General features: G+C 39.3%; 2 protein-coding genes across 3 annotated transcripts; both read right to left on the bottom strand.

The window, feature by feature from the left end:
* Window positions 1-9,442: 9,442 nt before the first annotated feature.
* LOC147162127 (uncharacterized) lies at window positions 9,443-12,593 on the bottom strand. 2 transcript variants are annotated; one of them, XM_086097080.1, is made up of 3 exons: window positions 12,552-12,593; window positions 11,949-12,314; window positions 9,443-9,963 (listed from the first exon to the last, which is right to left on the bottom strand). In XM_086097080.1, exons 2-3 carry the CDS (start codon window positions 12,224-12,226, stop codon window positions 9,537-9,539), a joined length of 705 nt encoding a protein of 234 aa, XP_085953206.1. In that variant the 5' UTR covers window positions 12,227-12,314; window positions 12,552-12,593; the 3' UTR covers window positions 9,443-9,536. The 2 variants fall into 2 exon arrangements, with proteins under 2 accessions (XP_085953206.1, XP_085953207.1); XM_086097081.1 differs by having other exon boundaries at window positions 11,949-12,228; window positions 12,552-12,586.
* An 8,364-nt stretch (window positions 12,594-20,957) lies between these two features.
* Window positions 20,958-24,302, bottom strand: LOC147162126 (uncharacterized). The gene is made up of 2 exons (XM_086097079.1): window positions 24,213-24,302; window positions 20,958-22,893 (listed from the first exon to the last, which is right to left on the bottom strand). Exon 2 carries the CDS (start codon window positions 22,699-22,701, stop codon window positions 21,328-21,330), a length of 1,374 nt encoding a protein of 457 aa, XP_085953205.1. The 5' UTR covers window positions 22,702-22,893; window positions 24,213-24,302; the 3' UTR covers window positions 20,958-21,327.
* Between the last annotated feature and the right edge of the window lie 1,104 nt (window positions 24,303-25,406).

Below are 25,406 nucleotides of genomic sequence, written 5' to 3'. Positions count from 1 at the left end.
TGAAAACTTGTTGATGTCTTCTGGGTTCATCTGTGCTTTAATTAAACAGTTGACATTTAAAAAAAATTATAATGTGGGCATTTATTATTGTCTTTCCCTGCAAGAAAAATCACTTTGTGTTATGTAATAAGCTGCTGCAGGTTAAACGTATATATATATATATATATATATATATATATATATATATATATATATATATATATATATATATATATATATATATATATATATATATATATATATATATATATATATATATATATATATATATATATATATATAGTATATGTTGTTTACAGCAAATGCCTATTTCCGAGGCAACCACAAAGTTTTTTTCACTTATTTTCTCCAACAGTAAATTAAATGTAGCTCCACGGCCTGAAAAAGATGTGTTCTAATGTATGTTTTTGAAGCTTTCTCATTTTACATTTTCCTGTGGAGAGCCATATGAAGTTGCATGGAAGGATTTCATCCTGCTAAATGTACTTATTTTTGTAAGCTTATCCGTTTTAGAAACATATTTTATGCTTAAATACAGTTCAGGAGGAGCAAATGTATACAAATGCTGAACTAATTTCGATTTGGTAAATTCTGAGTAACTACATGGGAGGTGTAAATAAAGGAACATGAGTGACAGTGACACGGGGCCTTATGGCACAGAAGTCGGATCGTGTTATGTGTGCATGGACGGTAGAAAAAAAAGACACTTTTTTTTTTGGGTCACACACGTCACCAGTCCACCAAAAAAAAAAAGATTTGTTGTTACAGGGGTCAGGGTGTGTCGCCAATGCCCTTTTCCCTTTGCCACTCTGAGTCTCATAACAAACAATATATCTTGAAAGGCAGCGGAGGGGGCAGGATGCTGGAGAGGTGGTTGCCGTGGCAACATATGGGAGATGCAAACTCCGGCAGCCCAAGGGGCAATTACCTGATCAAAGGCCTGGTGCAACACAAGAATACTGAAGCGTGTTTGAGTGGCCCACAGCTGGCAGCCATCACACACAATACAGCTGTATTCTTTTCTATTATTTTTGCATTCTTTTATTTGTTTTTTTCACTCAGAGCAGTAGGACATAACTGCATTGAAAGATAGAATCCAGTCTTTTCAAAACAGGAGAGGCGTAAAAAGTTTTTCACCTGATGTTTGTGTTTTGCAACTTGGCTCCACTTTTTATACTATTTGCCCATATTTTAAGAAGAAAATGGCGCTAAAAAGACATGACAAAATAAACAGGAGTAGAACCCTTATTGTAATAAGGCAACAACTGACCTTAATAAACACTTTGGACTCTATTTTCAGACCGCACATCTGTGCCATGGCACAAATACCGACAGAGCCTGATGCTTGAATGCGTGCAAGCAGAAGGAGTGTCTTGTAGGATTTGCACCAGTTAATAAAACAGAGCCATTTGATTTCTTTGGCAGAGGAAGAATTAGTCTAACAATTTAATGTTAACATCAGCTTTGTCACTCTGGTTGACTTTTCTTGTTTCAATTTTAAAATAATGTTTTCCCTGGGAAATAATGTATTCCGTTCGAGGCATAAATTTGCCCTTGCAAAAAGCAGTATGAATTGTACAAAATTGTAACATTTTAGCATTATTAAAGTGTAAGTCAGGTCAAAAAAAATTATTAACAATATGTTGTATCAACTCCCACTATTCTAAACATGTCAATCTGATTAATATTGTGTATGTGGAAAATGAATTAAGCAGCAAAATCCACCCATTCTCATCCAACTCAGTGGGCGGCCATTTTGCCACTTGACTGAAAATGACATCACAATGCCTAAGGGCTCAGGTAACGACCAATCACACCTCAGCTGTTTTCTAGGTTTGCTCATGTGACCTTCGCAAGCTGAGCCTTGAATCTTAATGACACCAGAAACAAGAAATCTATTCAAACGTTGCAATTGATGCACATTTTAGCATGATGTTCATTCAGCATTCAGAAGCGATTTTCCAAGGACCTTATATTTTGAGCTCCTATTGCTGGGCTCTCTGTTGTTTAATTGAATTTAATTTTCTCCATACCATCAACAATTATTGTAATACATTACAAGCCTTCTTTGCATCATCAATTCATCCATTTTCAATACCACTTGGCCCAATTAGGGTCTCTATCCATTTTCTGCACCATGGACAATCGTCCGTTGACCAATCAATTGACAGCAGTGGGTGGGTTTCCATCCACTTATTTTCATCCGAATTTTCAAGAATTGCAAAAAAGAAACTGAATGGAAACGGCAGAAATTCGAAAAAAGGCCCAAAATTAGCAAAAAAGTTTTACGCTTGGAGGGGGTGGTTTTTGAAACACATCGAAAAAAGGAAAATGCGCATTTTGGCGATGGAAACAGGTTTTGCGAATAAGCGACTACAAGACCGGATTAACGTTGCACCTTTTGACCAATACGACGTCACACGCACGTTTGTAGTCACAATAAATGCCGGATGATAAAGTAAGATGTGTTTGGGGAGGCGAAGAAACACGATTCTTTTTATATTTAACTCTTTGACTGCCAGACGTTTTCAGAAAAGGGATGCCGTCAGTGCCAGCCGATTTAAGCATTTTGACTGATCTTTCAAGGTCCACAGAAAATGTTCTGTTTGGACTATGGAAACACACGTACTACCAAATGAAAGACTGGACTTTCATCTTTCATCAGAAAAAAAAAAGTTTGTTTCTACCTTATTCCGTTCTTTAGTAATCAACAATAGAAAATGGTTAGTTTCACCCGATTTCGCTTGTTTTGAACACAAATACGGAGAAATCAAGCTTTTAGTGAAACGATATTATTTCATGCATTCTAGTGAATTTTACACTTCTTTTTGTCCATGAATGATGCCACAAACACCTAAATAGTGCTTTACTTCTATAAAACACTACCACCAAGAATGAAAAAGTGTTTTTTGATAGCAAAATACGTTTATTTACATTCAACAGTGTAACAATTTGACAACAATTTGGCAAACTATTTACAAATGTGTGCAACTGTGGTGCTATTTACAAATATGTGGATGTTTCAACGAGTTTTTCTTTTTGTTTTTTCTCCCCTGCGTGCAAGGAGACGCAACCGCATTTGCACAACAGATTGCCTCTTCGCGTGCTCCACTTTCTTGCAGGCCGTTTTTTCCGGGGAATAGCAAGTATATACTGCAGTGTGTGTTGCCATCAAGTCTAATATCAGGATCATGCTACGGTTACGTTACGGTGGTGTTACGTCTCGCTTCCTCATGTCCTTCAGTTGCTAAACCGGGTTGTAAGAGATGTTCTGATCCATTTTATCCACTCCATTCATGGTGGCATCGTAGTCCAGAACCAGTGTCTTCTCCGTGATCAGACTGTACCCGCTCCTCCGATGAATATGCATTGGACTCTTCATTGTCCGACAAAATGTCCGCATGTGAAAGCTCCGGCGTTAGCAGAGCTAGCCGGTGATGCTTTATGACGTGAGAATAAAGGCCGCGTCCAACTGTGGCGTCCAACTGTGGCGTCAACCTCGGGATTCACCATCACCATCATCATCAATCTGCATTGGTCGATGCCAACTCTCCATCGCCCGAACGAATGTCCGATTGTGTAGAAGTACCCGGTCGGTTATTGTGCGCGTTTTCCGGCCTTAGCAGCGGTAGCCGCGCTAGCCGCGCTTAGCCGGTGAGGCTTACTACGTGATCATAACAGTCGCGTCAAGGCTTCCAACTGTGGCGTCAACCTCGGGATTCACCATCATCATCATCATCAATCTGCATTGGTCGATGCCAACTCTCCATCGCCCGATCGAATGTTCGATTGTGTAGAAGTACCCGGTCGGTTATTGTGCGCGTTTTCCGGCCTTAGCAGCGCTAGCCGCGCTTAGCCGCGCTTAGCCGGTGAGGCTTACTACGTGATCATAACAGTCGCGTCAAGGCTTCCAACTTTGGCGTCAAGCTCGGAGTCATCATCATCGTCGACATCAATGCGCTTTTTAGTATTGATCGATGCTTTCCGTCTTTGAAAAAAATGCTCAAGCGTGAGCTGCTTGCAACCGGTTGCTTGGTCAGCTATTGTGGCTTATTCAGCCATGTCTCCTCAACACTCTAGCTCCGCCTCACGTCTTCTACTGACGCCCACGGTGGGTGGCCCATCCAACCCTGTGCAAAGAGAGTCATCGCTGCCATCTAGGGGCCAAAACGAATCTTATACTAACCAGATCTGCCTGATACTTTCAGCACAGCTGCCCAAGGCTTTCCTGCTTTATTAACATCAGCTCTCAATGTCACGACACACTTCACTTCCGTTCAGTCCGTCAAAACCAACATTCCCGCCTGGAACTCCCCATTGTCCCTCATTTCCGTCACTACAACGTCATCCCGCGGCGCATATTCGCAAAAGGAGAGCGGATGGAAACGGGCATAAGTCGTATGTCCGTTTTGCGCATTTTCACAAAATTCGCATAAAAAATTCAAAATATTTGGATGGAAACCTGACTAGTAACTAGGGTTATCCAGTTTCACTTAATTTATCTGAAAACTATAATTTATTAATCAGCAGGCCCATAATAAGAAATATATCTCTGTTCATCTATGACAGCGATAGATAGTGACAGGCAGAACAAGCTCCTCCATTAGATCAGTGATTCCACATTATTTTTTTTTTTGCCAGGTACCAGTTAATGGAGTCAGACAGATATGTTGCAGTTGCTGCTAAGTGCAGTTGTCTGTAATCATCCTGCCTATTGAAGGAGGTGAAGAGCATGGAATAGACTCTTGCATTGTTCAATCAAACTTGCCCTGCAGAGGCACCGTTGGCACTCTGCTGTCACTGGAATTATGCTTTGACCTTTTACAACCACACTGCACCCAAGCAATGGATTGTCACAATTTTGACGTGTTTGTTCATGGCTTTGTTTTAGCAAGCTTAGAGGTGACATGAGCGAAGCAGTTCATTTCATAAAATAGCCAAAGGATTGTTCATTGGATCTTTTTCTTCTTTTTTTATACACAACAGAATGTTTACGGAGTAGATTGGACATTATGGTGGAGAGAGCAGTGACTTAATTTCTTAGTTTTTGGATGCTAAAAAAGGGGGAAGTGTCTTATACTGTCACAGTGTCTTGGTAATTAAAGCTATAGCTTACATCAGGTGGTGGCGAAAGTATATTAGAGCGCATTGACTTGGCCAAATGTAAGCGTACTATTGTATCACCTTATATTGACCTGAAGTGACCTGAAGTGATGGGAAGCAAACACCAGTGTCTGTAGTGTGTGTCCTAATAATGATGGCTATTGTATGTTCATCACGTTTTGATACAAATCAATAGCAGTGTGTTTGCTTGAACTCCCCAGGACGTGTTTATCCTCCCTTCCAACTATTCTTGTTGACACATTCAAATGTGGTTTCTTTGTGCTGTCTTGAACTTTTCGCTAGACTGACAAACAAAGTGATCAACGCTAATTGCACATTTGCATCTCAGAGTTTGAAAGGGTTGTTTGTGGTACCCTGCAGAGAAGACAACTTGGCGGGCAATAACAACAATTACTATTTGCTTTCTCCACATGTCGTTTGGAAATGAGAGAAGTAAGGAAGGCTTTTTGAGAATCGTGGCTTTCAAAAGGAAATTTATCATAAATCATTTTCAGGGCAGCAACATTTGCATCACTTTGTGTGTGTGTGTGTGTGTGTGTGTGTGTGTGTGTGTGTGTGTGTGTGTGTGTGTCACTATAAGAGCAGCAACACTGTCGATAGATCTTCATTTATTTATTTTCAATTTGGGGGAAGGGTGGGACTTCCACTTTCAACTCCGACCACTTTCTTTTACTCCTTCAATCCTGCCTGTACAACATGTAAACAGTATCTCAATGTTTTCTCAATGTTTTTAAAAGGGAAAACAAATTGCAATTTTTTGTATTTTAGCCGATCAAGTCGAAGCAGATGATTTGCTTTTGCAGGCCACATAAAATGGTGTGGCAGGGCAGATGTGGCCTTGGGTTTGACACCTGCGTCCTAGAATAACATTTTCTCTTTCAATGTTTGGGTTTCAACTAGAGCTGTCAAACAATTACATTTTTTAATCAGATTAATCGCTTCTTAGAATTTTGATTAATCACGATTAATCGCTTAATTAAAAAGGCTTTTTTAAATCAACATTTTTGCCCGCCAAATTTAAAGAGCACCTGTTATGTGTTCATTCTTTTGACATTTAATGTTAGGAGGCCATCTTCAAAAAAATTTGATCCGCTACACACGCTCATCCTCCTCTTTTTCTAATCAGGTAATTACATGCGTAATTTAAAATGGGGGGGGGGGGGGGGTGGGGTGGGGCGGGATGACCCCAATAGATTGGCATGAACAAATATTCTGAATGGCAAACGCAAACATTTATTAAATGCTTTACTTGCATGCATGTAATTATGTTTATTACTCAAGCACAACCTGTGCTACCTTTAATGTAACCATCCGCTGTCAGCTCAAGGATAATCTGCGGTCAAAATTAATAGTGTGATTAATCTGCGTTAATACATGATTAATGCCATAATTTTTTGCGATTAATTAATTAGTTAACGCTTTAACTTTAACAGCACTAGTTTCACCATCTTGTTGCTCAAATGTCTTCTCAGCACAGCTATCTGCAAATTAAAAGTGCATTCACACAATAATTTACTGGCTTTTAGTAGACTGGTCATATACATACTGTACATTATGAATATTCAGTATATTCATATTGCCAGTGCAGATACGACAAATTAAGAGCTCTTTTCCAAAATGAGGTAAAAGCAAAACAAATCAACAAAAACAGATTGCTCTTGCAATGGCATTCTTGTGTACAGACTACAAAATATTTTTGGGACAATAATATGTTATATGCAGCCCTACTAGTCTAAATACGGTATTCTGGTTAATATTGCATTAGTGGAATATGAGTTACGCAGCAAAATCCAGCAGTTTTTATCCATCTCGGGGCGGCCATTTATTTATGTGTAAACACTGACACCCAATAAGATGCTCAACAAGCCGGAATCAACTTCTGCGTTTTTGTGTGTGTTTATGTTGATTGTTTTTTTTTGTTTTGTTTTTTAAAACAAATGTAATCTAACATGTTGTTGTTGTTTTCAGTGTCTGGGTAAAAGGCAGGTTACAAATAGCTTAAGTTTCTGATATTTCCAGGACTGGATTCAAGCTCGCCTCTCTTTATTGAACTCTCCTTCTCGAACGAGGCTCACTCGGTTACACCGCTCTCTCTTTTTGTTGCGCTCATGACATGCGCAGTACAAAAACACTTAAGCATGTACAACTAAAATACAAAACCAAAATTAATAATTCACAAAACAAATAGTAGTCAATTAATTGCAAGTACATAAAAATACACATTGGCAAACAACGTGTTACACAAACGAGGCAGTGCAACCAGATTGATAATTGTGATTCACTCAAGGGAGTTCTTCACATTATCAATCTTTGGTGCGGTTCACTGTGCTTTATATACTGTATAAAAAGTACTGTATATTGCGTAATCACGTCGGGCTGAACGCATAACGAAACTCGGAAATAGAAAAAAACCATGAAATTCCAACGTGCTGCATTACTACCCTGCATATTTTTGCCGTTATTTGATGCAAGATATTTGCAAACCTCACGAGCAGCTCATTCAACGGAGGTTCAGCGACGCTGTTTCTAATTTTGGAACAGCCTCGTGGATTGCGTGCGGTAACCCAGAGGAGCCATTCCGCTCTGTTTGCGCCGCCCCACAAACATGCTGACAGCAGCGTGGCTAAACAGAATACCGAGGATTATGAATGAATTCAGCGCAATATTACCGGGTGATATTATATTTGTTTTTAAATAGATTTTAGATTTTAGATAGATTTGTGATATAGATAGTTTTTTCTATATTTGGTTTTAAAAATACCCTGCTCCATGTGTACAAAGCCTCAATTGAAAGCTGTCTGCGGGCCCAGAGTTACAAAACGGAAATTACTTTGGGGCCCACTAGATGGCGCTCGCGGCCCCAATGGCTAAGAATCACTGGCCTAGGGAACTAACTAAGGGAGATGCTTACCATTCACTAATATCGGTGTCGGTATCAGATGTGATCGGGCTGCCAGATTGTATCGGGGTCGCCTACTGATGACATCACGCTACAGTATTGGTTGGAAATTATCCGGTTGACGTCAAAAAATTGGAAAGAAAATATTAAAGATGGCAACCAGTTCAGGGTGTACCCCGCCTACTGCCCGAAGCCAGCTGGGATAGGCTCCAGTGCCCCCCGCGACCCTTGTGAGGAAAAGCGGTTAAGAAAATGGATGGATGGATGGATATTAAAGATGTAATTTAAATCACAAAATGTATGGACTGGAATTGTAAAAACGTAAATAAACCTAAGAATATAAAAGCAAGATACTTTAAGATTGAATAAATAAAACAGACTGCAGTGCTTTCGTGCTTGCCGATGACGTCAGCACAGCAGCGCTGACGAAATGCGCAGTCAGATGTGCTCACTTTGGTTTGGTTTCTTTTTTAGCTGTTCACAAATCACAATAGATCACAAAAATAGTCTTAATGATAATAGGAACACAAGTTCAAGCAATCTAACCTGACAATATATGTCACAGATCAGTAAATTAATTTGTGTATTTGTCATTTATTCAATCTATTTTATTATTTATTCAAAATATATCTTGCCTTTATATTCTTAGGTTTATTTACATTTTTACAATTTCATTCTGTACATTTTGTCCTGTAAATTACATCTTTAATATTTTCTTTCCAATGTCTGACATTAACCGGATAATTTCCAGCAAATCCTGTAGCATGACGTCATCGGTAGACGACCCCGATACGATCTGGCAGCCCGATTACGTCTCATACCGATACTGGTAGGCTTAGTTCAAATATTGGGTTATGTTACATACTGTAAGTTAGTAGTAACTTGCTAGGGCAGGATTAGCTAGCATTGGCCACTAGGTGAGAGCCGGCTGGCTGGTTTGACAGCAAACAGCATTCAACATAACATGTTCAGTAGGCTCAAAGAGGAACATTTTTCAGTTTGAGTTAACATTCAAGTTCAACAGATTTTTTTTTTTCAAGCAGGTGAGTTGGCAAAGGTTGATTTGTAGAAGACAGATTTGATTTCTGCACAAAGCCACGCATGCATGCACAAATGTGTCCACTGTGAAGTTTGAAAAGGAGTAGGCTGTGTTGTATTTTTAGGGTTGAAAATACCCCCCAAGCATTTCACTATTTAATTTTATTCTACTCTGTGGCTGTAAAGAGACACGTGTTTAATTTTGTGAAAAAGTATTCATGGAAAGTAGACCTATGATGGGTCTATCATTATGCAGGAGGTCTAATTTTGTCTTTAACAGCGAATAACTGTATTTTCGTTAAATTTCATATTTACTCCTGAAGTTGCTTTTGCGAAGGTGACACAAAAGTAATGCATAAGTATAACACATTACAATTCAGAGACAGTAATATTGTAATATAATTATTTGAAGAATCAAATAATATGAAGAGGAAGAAGACGCAAAACAGACTTCGTGATAAGCAGTACATTCAGATCAGAGAGACGAATGTTCAAAAAGAATGACCTTTGAATGGCTAGATAGGCTGGAGAGCCTGGAGGGCCTGTAAGCCCCAATGCGAGAGTACACATCCACGTCTGAGCATGCACCCCATGACAGGTGGGGGCTTGGCGCGGCGGTAGAGATCACGGGCAGAGGAGGAGGCGTCATCTGCATTGAAGGTACTGCAGGATGAACAGGTGCCGGGGGGAGTGGCATGAAGGCTGGAAGGGGTACTGGAATGGGTGGCAGTAGGGTGTTGACAACAGGTGTCGCTATGGCAACAGTTTGCACAGGTACAACGCTGTGCGGAACGTTGCCATTCGGCAGCTTCTCATATGCCGATGGGTGTTTGAATGTGTAGGTGGCTCTGTGGTAGAAGCTGTAATACTCCAGAGCGTGTCTTGCACTCGCCTTTCTCAGCCTGTGGAACACCACAAAAGTCAAAGTCACCACTCACAAATACACTTGCATAGTCTAATTAAGCAAAGCAACACAAGACTTATATCCGAAATATTACTAAGTCTACAAAGATAGACCTGTGCTGAAGGATACAATACAGTGCTACTAGCTAGCTTAGCTAGCATGGATCACCACAGGTCAGCTGGCCAGCTGCTCCTTGAGGACCGAAGTCTACAAATAAAGACTTCTCTGTTGCTGGTACCAAATTATGGAATTACCTCTTGGTGGACATTAAAGCCCCTTCACTGTCCCCTTCACGTTTTACAACCAGCCTGAAATGTTTACTCTTTGGCTTTCAACACAGCTTGAGACTCTACCCTTGTTTTTGTGTATTATTAGTTTTCATTGTTTTTTGTTTTTACTTTGTTTTAAAATGTTTTATGTTTGATTTTTACTCAAGTACAGCACTTTGTTTCAGCTGTGGTTGTTTTAAAATTACTCTATAAATAAAGAGTTCAGAGTTGCGTAATTTTGAAAGATGTAAACAAACAAAAAAGTGGACAGTAATGTCAACAGATGGTGAAAACAAAACCTCATTAGTTGAGGTATTTGTTTGGACACATTGCACCCAGGTTGTAATGCCACCTTCATGATTGTAATGTCACAATAATGACACCAATTTGAGTTCAATTTGAGCATATTTTTTTATTAACAAATTTAGCTTCATACAAGCTACTAGCGTCCAGCATGCCGTCATCTTTAGTTTATATAGCAATAGAACAAAATATTCTGTGGGCCTTGCAAGATCAGTCAAAATCCAGTAAAATGGCTGGTATTGAAGGGGGTTGCTCCAATGAAAATTGTTGGTATTCAATGAGTTAATCACAGAATCTTTTTGGAGTCATTAATAATAACTACGATAGGATCCTTTAAACTGGTGATTTTAATTTGCATGTGGACAGTTTTAAGAATCAGTCCCAAGTGACATTTTAAATAGTCTTTAATATTTTAGATTGTATTCAACATGTCAGGCAGCCAACTAACACTATAGGACACACACTGGACTTGGTCATCACTTATGGATTTGACGTGTGTGCCCCATATTCCTCTATTGGCCGTTTCTGACCACCATGCTGAGTTGTATTCAACAAGAGGCGTCCATGCGAACTGTGAGTGGTACCATATGTCTGAAGTGGCTGCAAACTACTTTAATAAACATTTTAGCTGCCTCCTGTGTTTTTTTTGGCCGATGATTTTTAACGACAGGCAAGTCTGGACTGGTGGCACCACAAAAAATTAAAAGTTATCAATACAAACAAATGTCTCATTACAGATGGTTGAAATAAAGAAAGGATGAAATAAGGAGTTTTAGGGCAGCAGAACAAAGGCGGAGAAAAGATCAAACTAATCTGAATAATTTTTTTATAACCATGCTGTGAGAAGCTCAAGAAAAACATATGTCTCCATATTAATAAAGCATTACAAGAATAACTCTTTTTTTTAATTATTATTTTGTTCTTTTAACCAGCTTTTTAACCCTGATCTTAGCAGCTTCCTTTAACCCCAACAAATGCTCCCTGTGAGGATTTTGTAGCCCACTCTTAGAGGAGAGATTGACACCATCAGGTGCAATATGTTTATCTCACTGCAACAAGATGACTTTAATCACCTCGAAGTGCTTATCTTTAGCTGAGAAAGACTGGACAGTTTTGCTCTGCAATGCTGAGTGAGTCCCACCACTTGTTTTCTGGACCATAACACCACTTTTTAAAACATTTTATGAACTGTTTCGAGAAGAGCTTTTAAACATTATATAAACTGCACGCTGAGACCAATTCAGATTGTAGACCACATTTGGCCCAGTCAGCTCCAATAGGCTCCCGCTGCCCATGATGACCATTAACAGGATACAAGCTATATAAAATGGATGGATGTTACAGTTCTTGTATATGTAGCTGACAGCCAAAAGCAGAAAATTACATTTGGCAGTGAACATTTTCTACACACCTGTGTCGTGTTTGTAAGAGTCTGTACAGAAGCAACAAGATGACAGCTCCAGCTAGAGTCACCAGAAGCATCACCACTCTGGCATCCAAACTCCAGCAGGATTTCCCGGCTGTTTCAGATGAGCCGCAGGTCCTGGGGGGCTCTGCTGTCGCCATCTCGTCTTTGGCTCTGACAACTGCTTGGACTTGGGCTGGTTGGCTGGTGGTCAGCACAGCTGTCTCAGGATGGGGAAAGATCTTGGGAGAAGTGCTGTTGGCGACCACAGCTCGAACCTGCATCACTAGCACGGTTGAGCAACACAGTCAAGGGACTGGAGTGATACTCGGTTATAAACCATGCCGCCTGCAGTGGTTAGCTTCAAATGGCCTGTAAAATTATATGCAAAAATTACTGCTGATGTCTATAATATAAAATAAGAGTCACATAGGCTATAGCCGAAATGGTTAAACAATGCCGTTTTTTTTTTAAAATCATGTCTGAACCATAAACATTTTAGATATTTTTATAGATGCCTTTGAACCAATGATGCTTATAAAATGTTTAAATAAATTAAGATAATCATTCAGTAAGTCTGTCAGAAAAATGTATAGAATCACAAATTACCTTGAACAGGAGCACACTGCCTTTGTGGTTGTGAGCTTTCCAGGACTGAATGCAAAATTCCAGGCATGTACAATTGGAGGGAAGCTAGTAAAAACAACAGGAAACAGTGCACTTCCTTAACGGAGCACTGTGATGACTTCCTATCGCCATGGTTACAGGAAACTAGTCAAGGATGTCTCTCCCACCAATGCTTCTAAGGAGATTAATGCATGTCTAAATCATGGAGAGAATAACATGCTATTATGTGCAAGTATCCTTAAAGGGGAAGTCAACCTTAAACATTTCTTGACAATAATATGTGACCTCACTAGTCTAAACATGACAATCTGATTAATATTACATTTGTTGAATATCAGTTATGAAGCAAAATTCAGCCGTTTTTATCCATCTCAGGGGGCGGCCATTTTGCCACTTGCTAACGACTGAAGATGAATCACAGTTGCTAGGGCTCAGGCAACGACCAATCACAGCTCACCAGTTTTCTGAAGCTGCGCTGTGATTGGTTGTTAACTGAGACCCGAGCAACTGTGATGCCATTTTCACTCGACAGCAAGTGGCAAAATGGCCGCCTTCTGATATTGGTAAAAACTGCTGAATTTTGTGGGCTTAACTCAATGTTAACCGCAATTAAATATAATTTAGATTAGTGGGGCTGAATAAAACATGTTGTCAAGAAATGCTTTGGGTGGTTAATTCTCATCCAAAATAACGTTGCAAAATGTAGTAGTATCGGTGTTATAAGATAAATCCACATGTCATTTGACTTGGCATGCCACATGCGCAGATCCAACTAATAGTCTGACCTTTGTGGTGCTGCTTTATCTGGACCAAAGACCAAAACTAAACATATGTTCTTTCAAAGAGGAAGTAAACATCTGCGTCTGTGCCACCAAACCTCACAGTAACAGTGCCAATGCTGGTGTAGGTCAACAGATGCAGACAGATGGCAGGCGCTGTGAAAGGTTTGCGACTATCTGATTTAGCCAGTATTCAGGGGAACAAATAAATGACACACTGGCACTAAAAAGGCTTGCTTCAATACAAGTCCAGCTTTCATTTATCGGTCTAATAAGTTTTGATTCCATGCCAAGCCAAAAAGGAGCAACTCTTAGCTCGCACTCAATATCCCTGCTTGGTACTTTCACAATCCTTTGATATCGGAGAGAGTAATATTAAAAGATCCGTTATCACCAGTCCAATTGTGGTTGAGGGGAGAGGTGACCCGCCCAGACAACCCGGCTGAAAATGGAACAAGGAACAATGCTCGATCCTAAAACCACAGACAGTAAAAGAAAGGAATGTAATTTTGATTCTTGCAATGCAAATTTGAAAAAAGTTTAGAAACATTATTAACTATGTTTCCTTTCTTTTGAACAATGATGTTGTGTCTCAAAGTGGACCATTATTAGTGTAATGGTTTTCAAACGATGAACATTGTTGCAAACAAATCTTCTTAACTGGCTCATATTGCAAATCTGCTTTTTTTCCCTTTCTTTCAAATACAATTGGAACAGGCAGCCATTTCACAAATTTTACTCACGTATTGCAGTTGATATTGTGGCTAATTGCTACAATATGGCATGATAAAAATGAAATGATGAAAAAAATTTGGACAAGACAAAGTTAGTCACAGCATCACATCCATGATGTGCCATCAAGGTTCATGAAAAGTATATAATTTTTTGTGTGCTTTTTTATTTTATTTTATTTTTTACAGTTATGTTCTTATTTATGCATTTATAATCACAGCTCATGTGACATCAAGAGGGAATTTGTTTATTTTATTTGACTCATTATTGTTTGTTACAAATTTTAAAATGATGCTTAAAATTAAGCTTTAAACGATCAGATTTTTGGGGGCCGATCACCAATTAACAAGTTTTTAAAAAAAAACTGATAATCGATCAGAAGATGGAGCAATATATCTATTTAAACAATTTTTATATTTACTCTGCATTCGATAGCCACCATTTGTCCCCGGGGGATAGGGACTGGCCTGACCCACGAATAGCAAAAATCCACATATAATAGATGACAACTGAAATGAGGGGCAATCAATTCTTCAAAAAACACTGATAAACATTGAATATAATATGTCATGTCTTACTCGCGGAGCCGATCAATGTTGTCATTGATCAATCTGGCAAATTAAGACATTACACCCGATGACCAATCCAGCCAATCAAATCAGTGTAAAGTCTACTTTAAATGCTGCTTGCACTGTAAACATATTCACAGTTAACATTATGATGTTACCATTTGACACTGTAAAAAATTATTTGAAATACAAATCATCATAACCATCAACCATCATAACTGAAAAATTGCAATTAGAAGTTGACCAGTGTCATCGTGGTTGAGTTAAGATTTTCCAAGGCAAGTTTAATAATAGTAGGCAGATTTATCAGAGCTGGACAACATTTGTTTTTGTTTTTTTTAATAAAGATGGGCTGTACTGGTGATGTTGGTTTCTAACAAAAGAAAGCTCTTACAATATCCGGAATTTCCATCACGAGGTGGTACATCTTGATGAAAGCGCTATTTTCACTCAAGTTGGCTTTAGCAAGAGACTCTTGCTTAAACACTTGATGGTTTGATTTACTTCTGAGGACTTGATGGTGTCATTATGAACACTCATTAGCTGTCGTTGATGACCCTTTTTGTACGGTTTCCTGATCCTTTGCACTTATGATTGAATCCATTTCACGTCCGTCACAATATCCAATCAGTGCAATGGCATATTCAGTGGCAATGATGGTCAATCATACTCACAACTTGCTCATAAGGATGCACTACAGATTCCCTAAGATGGTGGTGAAAATGAGGACGGTGATGATGGCTTACATATGATTGCAAAAGTAATGCTAATAAAGAAAACGGTGAGGAATAGATTAACAATGAGAAGGATGAGGATGGCAAATGGATAACTTGTGTGGTAATGACCACAAAGTGAAGTAGGAACGAAGTGTACACATTCTGCAGCTGGTGCTATTCAGGGCAAAGCAAATAAATACTGAAAATGGTTGAAATGATGATGCAATAATCCCATAATGATTCTGCTTATGAGGATTGGAGATAATCATGATGAAAATTAGTTTTATAAATCCACACGATGAAGATTCATGAAAGCTGATGATAATGACCTGCAGTGGTGTGATGTCTGCAAAATGACAGTGTACAAAAGATGCCATAGAAAATTCCCCACTGATCCTAGATATGTAAATCTATTCATGAGCTTTTAATATGAAGAGCAAATGTGGTCATTTCCATATGTGGTGCGCAGAGCTGCCACTCTGGCTGGCTGGTTGAGACTGTTGACATCTGAAGTCGAACTGCACTAAAGCGATGTCATCAATATGCGCTGTCCGCTTAATTAGTTATTTACTCATGCTCTTAGGCCCTAGTAAGTTGCCTTAATAGGTATCATTTGGTTGCAATTACTGTCAAATTTGAAAGCATGATGATTAATTCAGAAATACATGAACATACCTTAAAACAGAAAAATACTGATATACCGAATGATAGCAATGGGGGATTTTTTATTTTTTGGGGGGTCTCTTAAGTTAGATTTTTATGCTGATTAAAACAAAAAAATAAATAAATTATTTTCTCTTTTTTTTTCTGTACAGTGTCCTTGCGTGCCAAAAAACATACCTCTAAATAGCGACACCTTCTTAAAATAATTGCCACTTTTACAGATTTTTCAGGAAACACATGATTTGGGCAAAAAATATAATTTTTACAAAAACATGACTTAGGCAATTATTTTAATGCATTATTAAAACTAAAATTGGCTTGCTGATTCCAAATTTGCAGTAAAAAAAATTCTAGCACGTCAAGTTTTTTCTCCGCAGCTTAAAGTAGCACCAAGGAACTTTTTTACCTTTAATAAAATATTTTCATAACTCTTATGATGAAACATAGACTTAAAACTAGTTGAATGGTACCTTTGCCATGGCCTGAGGGGTTTGTGTCATTATTACTGGCGCTAAGCAACTTTAAGGAGGATGGTAGGAATACTGCCGCACTCCATATGGAATACATTACTTCCCCATTTACCCATTCGTTACAAAGACCAAAGTCAATTTGTATGTTGACGCAGGATTACTGCTTTCATGGCAGAAGCTGCAAAACAACTGAAAAGTTTTGTCTCAGGAGACAAAAAAGAAAAAGGGAAGCGACACGGAAAAAAGGACAGTCAAGGATCAACAGTGGTCCGGCTTTCACTCGCTGGCGTGAGCCAAAAATGCGCTTGTCCTCGTGCGAAATGTGGTCTTCTTAACATAACATTACAGCTTTTGTCCATATGGCGCCGCCATAATCAATGTGAACTGAAAGTTCATTAGTGTTGCTTTAAACTCCAGATAAGCAAAATTCCACTGATTAGCTGTAGTAAGACTGTAGTAAGAAGAGTGTTGTTAGTGCAGTCACAATTGAGACCCAGAAAGCTATCATAGTAGGAATTAAGAGGATTAGTGTTGTAGCTTTTAACCTGGCTTGTAACCATGGGAATAATGGGAGTAATTCAGTTCTAATTATTTTATGTTTTAGTTTTTTTAGTTTTCAAACCTTGTAACTATTCCAACTCACGGCTGAATCCACAATGAATGAACGTACGTAATTTAGGACGTCATGTCTTGTATATGGCACAGCGTCCCCTCACTTCGGTCAGATGTTGCAGCAGCATACAATGGAGGCCCCCACGGCGGATTGTGCCCTACGCACAGTGTGTGATCTGCGTGTAGGGAAGGGCATAACGATGCCTTCTCCAGGCTTCCACAGCTACTGCCAACTTTACACCAGCTATCTGTGGCAAATTCTCTCTGCATATTACCTCATTTACGCACAAGTACCACCGGTGCACGAGACGCATTCTGCTTGGCAGCGCAGTTAGTAATGCATTTTCTCATCTGTGCGTGATTTATGAATTAGACCCTGTATGTTTACACCCAATCGGTTTGCTCTATTTTTACCAGTTAGCGCCGCGCAAGTCATGCAAACTTAGTGGATTTGGCCCTTAGTGTTCTATTTACCTACATACATTTATTTCAGATTTTTTAAGAAAATGCGGACCTTATAGCTCAAAAACTTGACATAGAGAAAAACTGACATCAGTTTTGGATTCCGCACCCAAAAATTGTCTAAAAACCGCTGTCAGACCTATCTCAACGAAAATTGTGTTCCCCTAGTATTTAACCTGTACACAGGTATTACAATTTAACAATGTTACATACATTTGTAATATTACAAATAATTACAATTATTAATGTATGCATTCAGGGTCATAATGAGCTGGTTCCTTTCCAGCTCGGACTTGTTGCCAATTCATCACAGTAACGATCCCAGCCGATGTATGAGAGGTGTACAAATCATTGTCTTGCTATCTAGCATCTACTTTTTAGCTTAACAAAAATACGTTCACACCAGATCATAACACTCTTGATATCAGCAGAGAATGTTTTGCTGGAACCCTTGAACCATTTCACAACTTTCCCATTTTCAAAAATCTCACCATAATAAACACTAAAGCCACCACCTCAAATGACTAGCTGCAGCCTGCAGCTCACTAATTGTGCAATTGATGCGCTAAGTACACAAAGCCTTCCACTCGTTCTGGGCCGACTGACAAAATCTGCCACCTCCGTCAAGTGTTTGCTGTTTGATGATGTGCAGATTCACGTGTATGTCTCCAGCCTTAGGCCTCGTGCTGTCAGATCGACTTTCCACAGCAGACAGCACAAGGTCATCAGATGATGACCGGCAGCCGGGTCTGCCCCGCAGTCACTCGGCTGTCCATATTCATCCTCAGTGAGGTGCACAGCACTCACCATTTTGGGATCCATAATGCTGTGCTGTCGACCTGATAGATCTTTGTTTCAATGTGCACCAAGGTTTGTGTCTTAAAAGTCTCAATTACTTGAGCCTTACCTTCATTAGCACCGGCCTGCAAACCAAACCAATAAACAGACTTTAAAAAATAAAAATAAAAATAAAAAATCTAACCACCCTTGGCCGCCACAGACTTAAAGGAATTGATTATTTTGTATAATTATGTTAAATAAAAAAAAGGCCAAGTATAAAATGGAGGAGAAGCGTTTGTGGAAGTCAAGAACATGGTCAATAGTCACTCTCAATGGTTTGTTTATATTTGAGACGTCTCTCAAAAGTTCCCTTCTGACCGCTAAGCTGTGACCCTCTACCCCTCACTGTCAACAGATAGCACACAGAGCTGAGCTTGAATGCTTAATAGAAGAGTCGAGGACAGAACGTCAGCGGACTCTTGATGGCAATCATCGGGTTGCTAGAGCGGAAATTGATGCCGCTCTTTAATGCGCCTCTGTACCAAAGAGAAAACACTCTCAAGCACTGACAAGCACCATCAGCTCACACTGAGCACAAATATACTTTCACTCATATAATATATAATATTCGCACACAAGACAACTGCTTGTTGCCAGTGATTGCATCCACATATACAGAATCTTCTAAAGGATGCCAGTATTTATTGCAATGTCCCAGAGGGTGTGACATAAGTCCGCTACAATGATAGACTGACGTTTTGAGAGTTGTGAGCAGACTCACTGCCTTTAAATGTGAAAAAATCCCCTTGCCAAAGGCCCATGTCACAAAACAATCTTCCCCCTAAGTGACTTTGCTTTAAAAACAAACAAACAAAACAATTAACCCAGAAAATAACATGGCAAAATGCTAATCACAAATAAATTATAATTATAAATAATTTACCTTTCCTGAGTATTTCTTATTTTGGTCATCAAAGATTTTGTTTTTCTATTCAAAAATGGCTGACTCATATTTAATACAGCAGGCAGACACCTAATTGTCGCTCACACGCATACGACACATGCACACACACGCAAGATATGTTATCAGAGATAACAGCAGTGTTTGCAATGGTTGCGGTTTGACATACTCCACTCACAGTCAGGGAAATTGCAACAGTTTTTATTCACACAAAGTTACTTACACATTAGAGTGCAACAAAAGAAAGTGTAAGCCGCATTCTGTATATTTATGAAAAACTTCACTCCCCACTTCCAAGCAAAAAAAAAAAAAACTCAATTGGATTGAGGAAATTAGAGTATGGTGGTAGAAGCTCCATGAGCATCCTTGGTTGGGATACATATATATATATATATATATATATATATATATATATATATATATATATATATATATATATATATATATATATATATATATATATATATATATATATATATATATATATTATATGCTTGACAATTGAACAGATGATTTTGCATATTATGACCTAATCCTGCTAGTATGTTTTGGAGAGGACAACCATTAGATTGAAATAAAAAAAAATAATCCAGTTCGATCAGCAAGATTTATTCATTTGGAAAATATGCTGAATGTGGGCACATTGTGCCACTGTTGGCTAAATGTACAAAGCCATTTGCACAGATCCACTGAGGCAATTCAGACATGTCCTAAGGCACAGTGGCAATTTAATGACAGCAATGAGGAATGGCATTAAGTTGACACCAATTGTAAGGTGGTTTTGCGTGCGTGTGCCGAACCAGGAGGAGCGCGCCTCTCTTCGGAGTTTGTTGCTGGCCGTCGGCGAAGCTCCAGGGAGCCGGGGGGCCAGGGGCACGGGCGGAGGGGTGTGTGTGCGTGCGTGTGCCAAACCAGGAGGAGTGCGCCTCTCTTCGGGGCTTTTTTGTCCATGGTATTTTGAAAATGTAGTTTGTTTCATGAAATGTGCCAAACCTATGGAGAAAAATTGTTAACTGTGGCTATAATCAGATCAGTACCAAAAGCTGTCCTGCTATAGTCAGACCCAATGTGCCTCCTTTTCTGTTATGGGATTAACAGCCACCAATACTGCACCATTTCCTCCAAGTATTTGGCAGGATTTACTATATAGCGAATGTGAGCAATGTAAAAGCACTTTTGAGCACCATATTGTGTAGATAAAAGTGCTATATAAGTGCACTCCATATACCATTACAATTGTAGCATAATTAGGGTCGCTCAAGGAGCAATGTATGCCACTTGAGTGACTGCCTGCTGTTCTGTCGCCTCTAGGAGCACCACAAACCCAATTAAATGTGTAACAATACAAGCACAGAAAGGAATTTAGTAAGGAACAAATAAAGGCTCAATCTCAATAACGCCCCTTGCCGCTCGCCTCGTCCCTCATCCCTCGGAATGTGCGTTCATAACGATGGAGTTTCCCAATTCTATGTAAACTGTAGGGGTAGGGTTACAGACAAGGGCTGCAGGTCCCTTTTCACTAAGATAGACGTCAACCTCCCTAGGTTCTCCCCTACTACAGTCACACCCCCTCGGCAACACAGGCGGAACCAATGGCGGAAGTAATGGCGACATCAAGAAATAACAAAACGCATGAGACGCGTAAGTATGTTAATATTTATTGAATGTCATAGAATGTTCTATACTTTAGCAGAAATTGACACAATTGCGTGTTTTGATAAACGCTCGCTATTGTCGCGTCTGTTACACCACAACCAGCACAACAAGCTGTGGCAGCTCGAGGTGATGACATAGCAGATTAGATAGCAATAGTACGTTCCCAATTCCTAGAGGAATGTTTTGTCCTTGCCTGCCCAAAGAAGTAGAAGGGAGAGGGGAGAAGTAAACAAGAAAAAGGTTGCAGGGTAAAGAGGAAGTAATGAGATTGGGGGTAAGTTAAGTAAGGAAGTAGCAAATAGTCCGCATTGACCACTATTTACATTTGAATACCATGACTGGTGGTCTCTGATTGTAGTTACTTGCATACTTTTCTTTTCTGTTCATGCTTGTATGCTTTTGTTCTCTTTGCATGGCAGTGAAATTGGCTGGAGAAAGATGAGCTGTTGAAGCTTGGGTCATTCCTCGCTTTGGCTTGTCCTTTCATAAACTCACAGAAGAAGGAGAAGGGTGGGAATGCAACTCCATGATCTTCTTTATATTTTGACCCTGCCATAATCCATTTTTCTTGGAGATAGAAGGGCAACTTCTCCACAATTTCACCAACTCCCCTGGATGTGTCAAGGTAAGTTAAACCAGGTAAGTATCCATCTTGCTTTGCAGCTTCCAATTCACTGACCATGTCTGAGAGCTCCTGGAGCCTTTGTGGGTCTTTGCGCGAGAGCTTTGGGAATTTCTCTATTTTGGAAAACAAGGAGTTTTCAATAGCCTCTGGTGAGCCATAGACCTCTTCAAGCCTCCTCCATATCATCTCCAGAGCAACAGAAAGGCGCCTTACATGGACTGCTTTTAACCTTGTTGCATGTTGAGAAGATTCAGGGCCTAGCCACTTGATTAGGAGGTTTATTTCTTCATTCGCCGTTAGACCAACGTCAGCGACGGTAGTCTGGAATGTGACCTTCCAGCTAAGATAACTCTCTGGTTGGTCGTCAAATTTAGTCAGTGCTCCGGTCACCAGCTGAATCTTTGCTAGGAACCTGGTAAGGTTACCGGTTGAACGGTCAACCACGCAGTGGTGGATGTTTAACCTCTGCTGTGGTTGTGGTACACCAGGGAAAGCATCTTGTTGGGTTACAGGTCTTTGTAATGCTTGATCTCGGTCCTGAGGCAATTGGTGGAGCTGACTGGGTTCTTGATTGACAAGAAGGGGTGTGAACACTGGTAATGAAAGGCCAGCTTGTTCCTCCTGGTATGGTGTGAGATCACAATGCTGGGAAAAGGAATTACATTCCGTTTCACCATGTTTGTTTATATATTCACTCACTTTCTGCTCTGCGGTGGTCTCAATAGGTAGAAATCCCAATATTTCTTCGCTTTGTTCTTCCATACCAAACTGGGCAACAACAGACTCCATCACATCTGCTTTGGCCGAAGCTGCGTCAGCTTCCTTTCTCTGATGGAGAACATCTAGGCTTGCCTCCAAGCGTGCTTTTTCCATTTTAATATTTATTTCTTCCTCAGCATAGGCTAATCTGGCTCTCGCGGCTTGAGCATCAGCCTTGGCGAGTGTTGCCTGCATCCTGGCTGTGGATGAGGCAGATAACCTACTCAAAGATCCAGTTGAAGAGCTAACATTCTTTATTGGAGATTTTGAGGATTTACTTTGGTGGGAGAAGAGTGGAGAAGAGCTGGTCTCCCAGTTGCTGTCACCACTAGTGTCTGATTTCTCCATTTTAAACAATTAAATATGTGAATGGTGCTTGCAATCCCAAACTCGAGTTCCACTGTGCTCTGAGGTCCCTTGCACAGCACTATGATTTCACTTCACTCTTATGCACACAATGTAACTTCTGTCCTATATTGGAAGTCCAAGGATCAGGCAATTGTTGTATTTGGTGGGATTTGATCATAGGAAGGTGTGAAACTGCAATACAAGCACAGAAGGCATTTGGTGAGTACCAAAACAACATGCAAACAGTCTTAACTCATTATATCTTATAAGGATGGCAGCATCGCTGCATTGGCTCTCAATGTTTTTCAGGATGGATTTCAATGTGCTTTTGTTAATTTTGTAAAAGTCTCAACAGTCTTGGGCCCATTTATCTGGCCTGCTTTTATCATATTTCGGATTTTAAAGATTTCTGGCACGAACCTTTTAGCTATTCCTATGTTGAGGACCAAAACACACAATGATGCTGCTTTCAGCCATTATGGCCCTCAACTATGAAAGAGCCTACCAGAGGAAATCAGGTCCGCAGAGGAGGCTCAAAACACACCTTTTTAGTTAGGTTTTTAAATGACCTCTCTTACTCTTTTAATTTATTCATCGTACTGCTAGCTTTGCCATTAGCCTTTTATTTTGTTATCTTTTAGCTCCAGTGTTTCCTCATTGGGGGTCCTCTGCACTGGGAGGGGTGGCTGGCCTTGTCATGAGGGAATTGTCTTGGAGGCAAGGAAAAGAGCTGACGATGCTTGAAAAAGCTAACAGTGTGCAAAGCTGCCACGTCTGTTTCAGTGCCAATTAACACGCTATTTGTTTTGTTGAACCGAGAACACAGGATGAAGACTAAAACAAGGATGAGGAAGAAAACTAAGGACTGAACGGACATTTTTTTTTTGACTGTTAAATTAGTAACTTTGCGAGGTTACTTTTTTTTTATTTTTTTTAGAAAAGATACTAAATATTTTGTTAAAGCTGGATTTTCAACAGAATATGTATTTAGAACCTTATTACATATCTTTGTCAAGTAAGACTTCAAAAGAGAGTTATTATGCCCCCCCCTTACCCATAATGAGGAGTCTGTGTTAATATAGGCATATTGTCTCACATCTTGGAGTACATTTTGAGTATCGTTTACGTATTTTGAAGCTGTGTCTCCTTTTTTTAGTAATCAAAATACGGTCATCCTACTACGGCTACAAGTGCAAAGGACAGATTACTATGGATGGAGATAACTGACATCCTCTGTGCAGCTGTTTGGCAACTTCCTTCACTTAACCTACCTTATGTGCATATGTGGCCAGGAAAAACAACAACTTATAATTATAACTTATGTTCCAATATAGAGGATTTTTTTTTATATACGCAATGAAAAATAACCTTGTTCTGTTTGTCAAGGGCGTTAATTAAAAATTCAATTAAAATGTAAGCTGTTTCTTTTGTCTGTAGCTAACATCACAATGCAATGTGAATGCACAATGAACATGAATACAATTAGACAGGTGGTAGCACAGAACATTTACCTTTTATCTGTCGTGAACATTGTCTGGAGAGTTAAGACTTAATACTTTCATTGCGTCCTGAAGCTTCTCTTTCCAAAGCCTCAGGGAAAGTTTCTTGAGGCCCCTGGAGCCAATGCTATGTGACATCACCTTCAAAAAACTTTGCTAATAAAGCTTTGTGACATGGAGATGTTTACCTAAGTATATGTGTCATTTAAACTTGCTCTGTAAAAAGATGTGAGCTGGTTCCTTGACTTTTCTCAGGGTTGTACCCTTCTGATGTGGATTATAGTATGAGTGAGGACAAGGGGGCACAAAATTTAAAAAGAAAAAAAAAGTACATAGTGTATCCAGCAATACTATCCATTGATGAGTTATTAACATTGTTTTTTAGTTTTAAATTATATTTTAGCCTTTGTTAGAGTAGACAATATTAAGTATTGTACTCTTTGCGTGTTCAATTAACTGAATGGTGAGATTCTGTTGAAGGAGTTCCTTTGCAAAGGTTTTAATTACCAGAAGCTTCTGGTCCACATAAGACAGACCATCCAAGCGATGTCTCTGTTCAAAATGTGTCTCTTTCTCTCCAGCTCACATCGTTATTTATTCACAAAAAGGGTTCAGAAAAAGGTCAGCCCACAACACACCTGGTTACAACTGAATACAAGAGAATCCGTTCCCATGGGTATAAATCAGATTAAAAGAATACAATAATAATAAGCCTGACTCCCTTGGTGACACAGCAAAATCCCCGGAACCTCCCTTTAGATTACGAATTAATAGACAGACCCGTTGCTCTTTCTCATGAAAGTAACACAGATAAGAATATAGGTCTATTCATACAGCCATACGAAATTAACATAATTATAAACGGCTAAAATATAATTTAAAACTAAAAAACAATGTTAATTACTCATCATTCCCTCATTTGAGCTCTTGAGAGCTCAACACATTAAAACATTTTTTTTTCAATGGTTGTGTGATAAAAATAATTATCCTTAAAACATCCCTTTAGCAGAAGAGGAGGTAATTTAGCAATCATATGACATTAAAAAACAATTTGATACATTTAAAAGATTTTTAGTGAAATAAGCATAGCATATGTGAGGCTTAACATAAAATGTTGTTCATTAAAAAGTGTCGCAATATATCGGCAGACGAATATGTGTTCTTTGAAGCCATCTTGTGATGAAGTTCTTTGAAGGTCTTTTTTTA

Source organism: Leptonotus elevatus, chromosome 15 (assembly GCF_054856555.1).
Source record: "Leptonotus elevatus isolate MCC_2025b chromosome 15, RoL_Lele_1.0, whole genome shotgun sequence".
NCBI lineage: Eukaryota > Metazoa > Chordata > Actinopteri > Syngnathiformes > Syngnathidae > Leptonotus > Leptonotus elevatus.
This window is presented reverse-complemented; position numbering and strand designations above follow the sequence as displayed.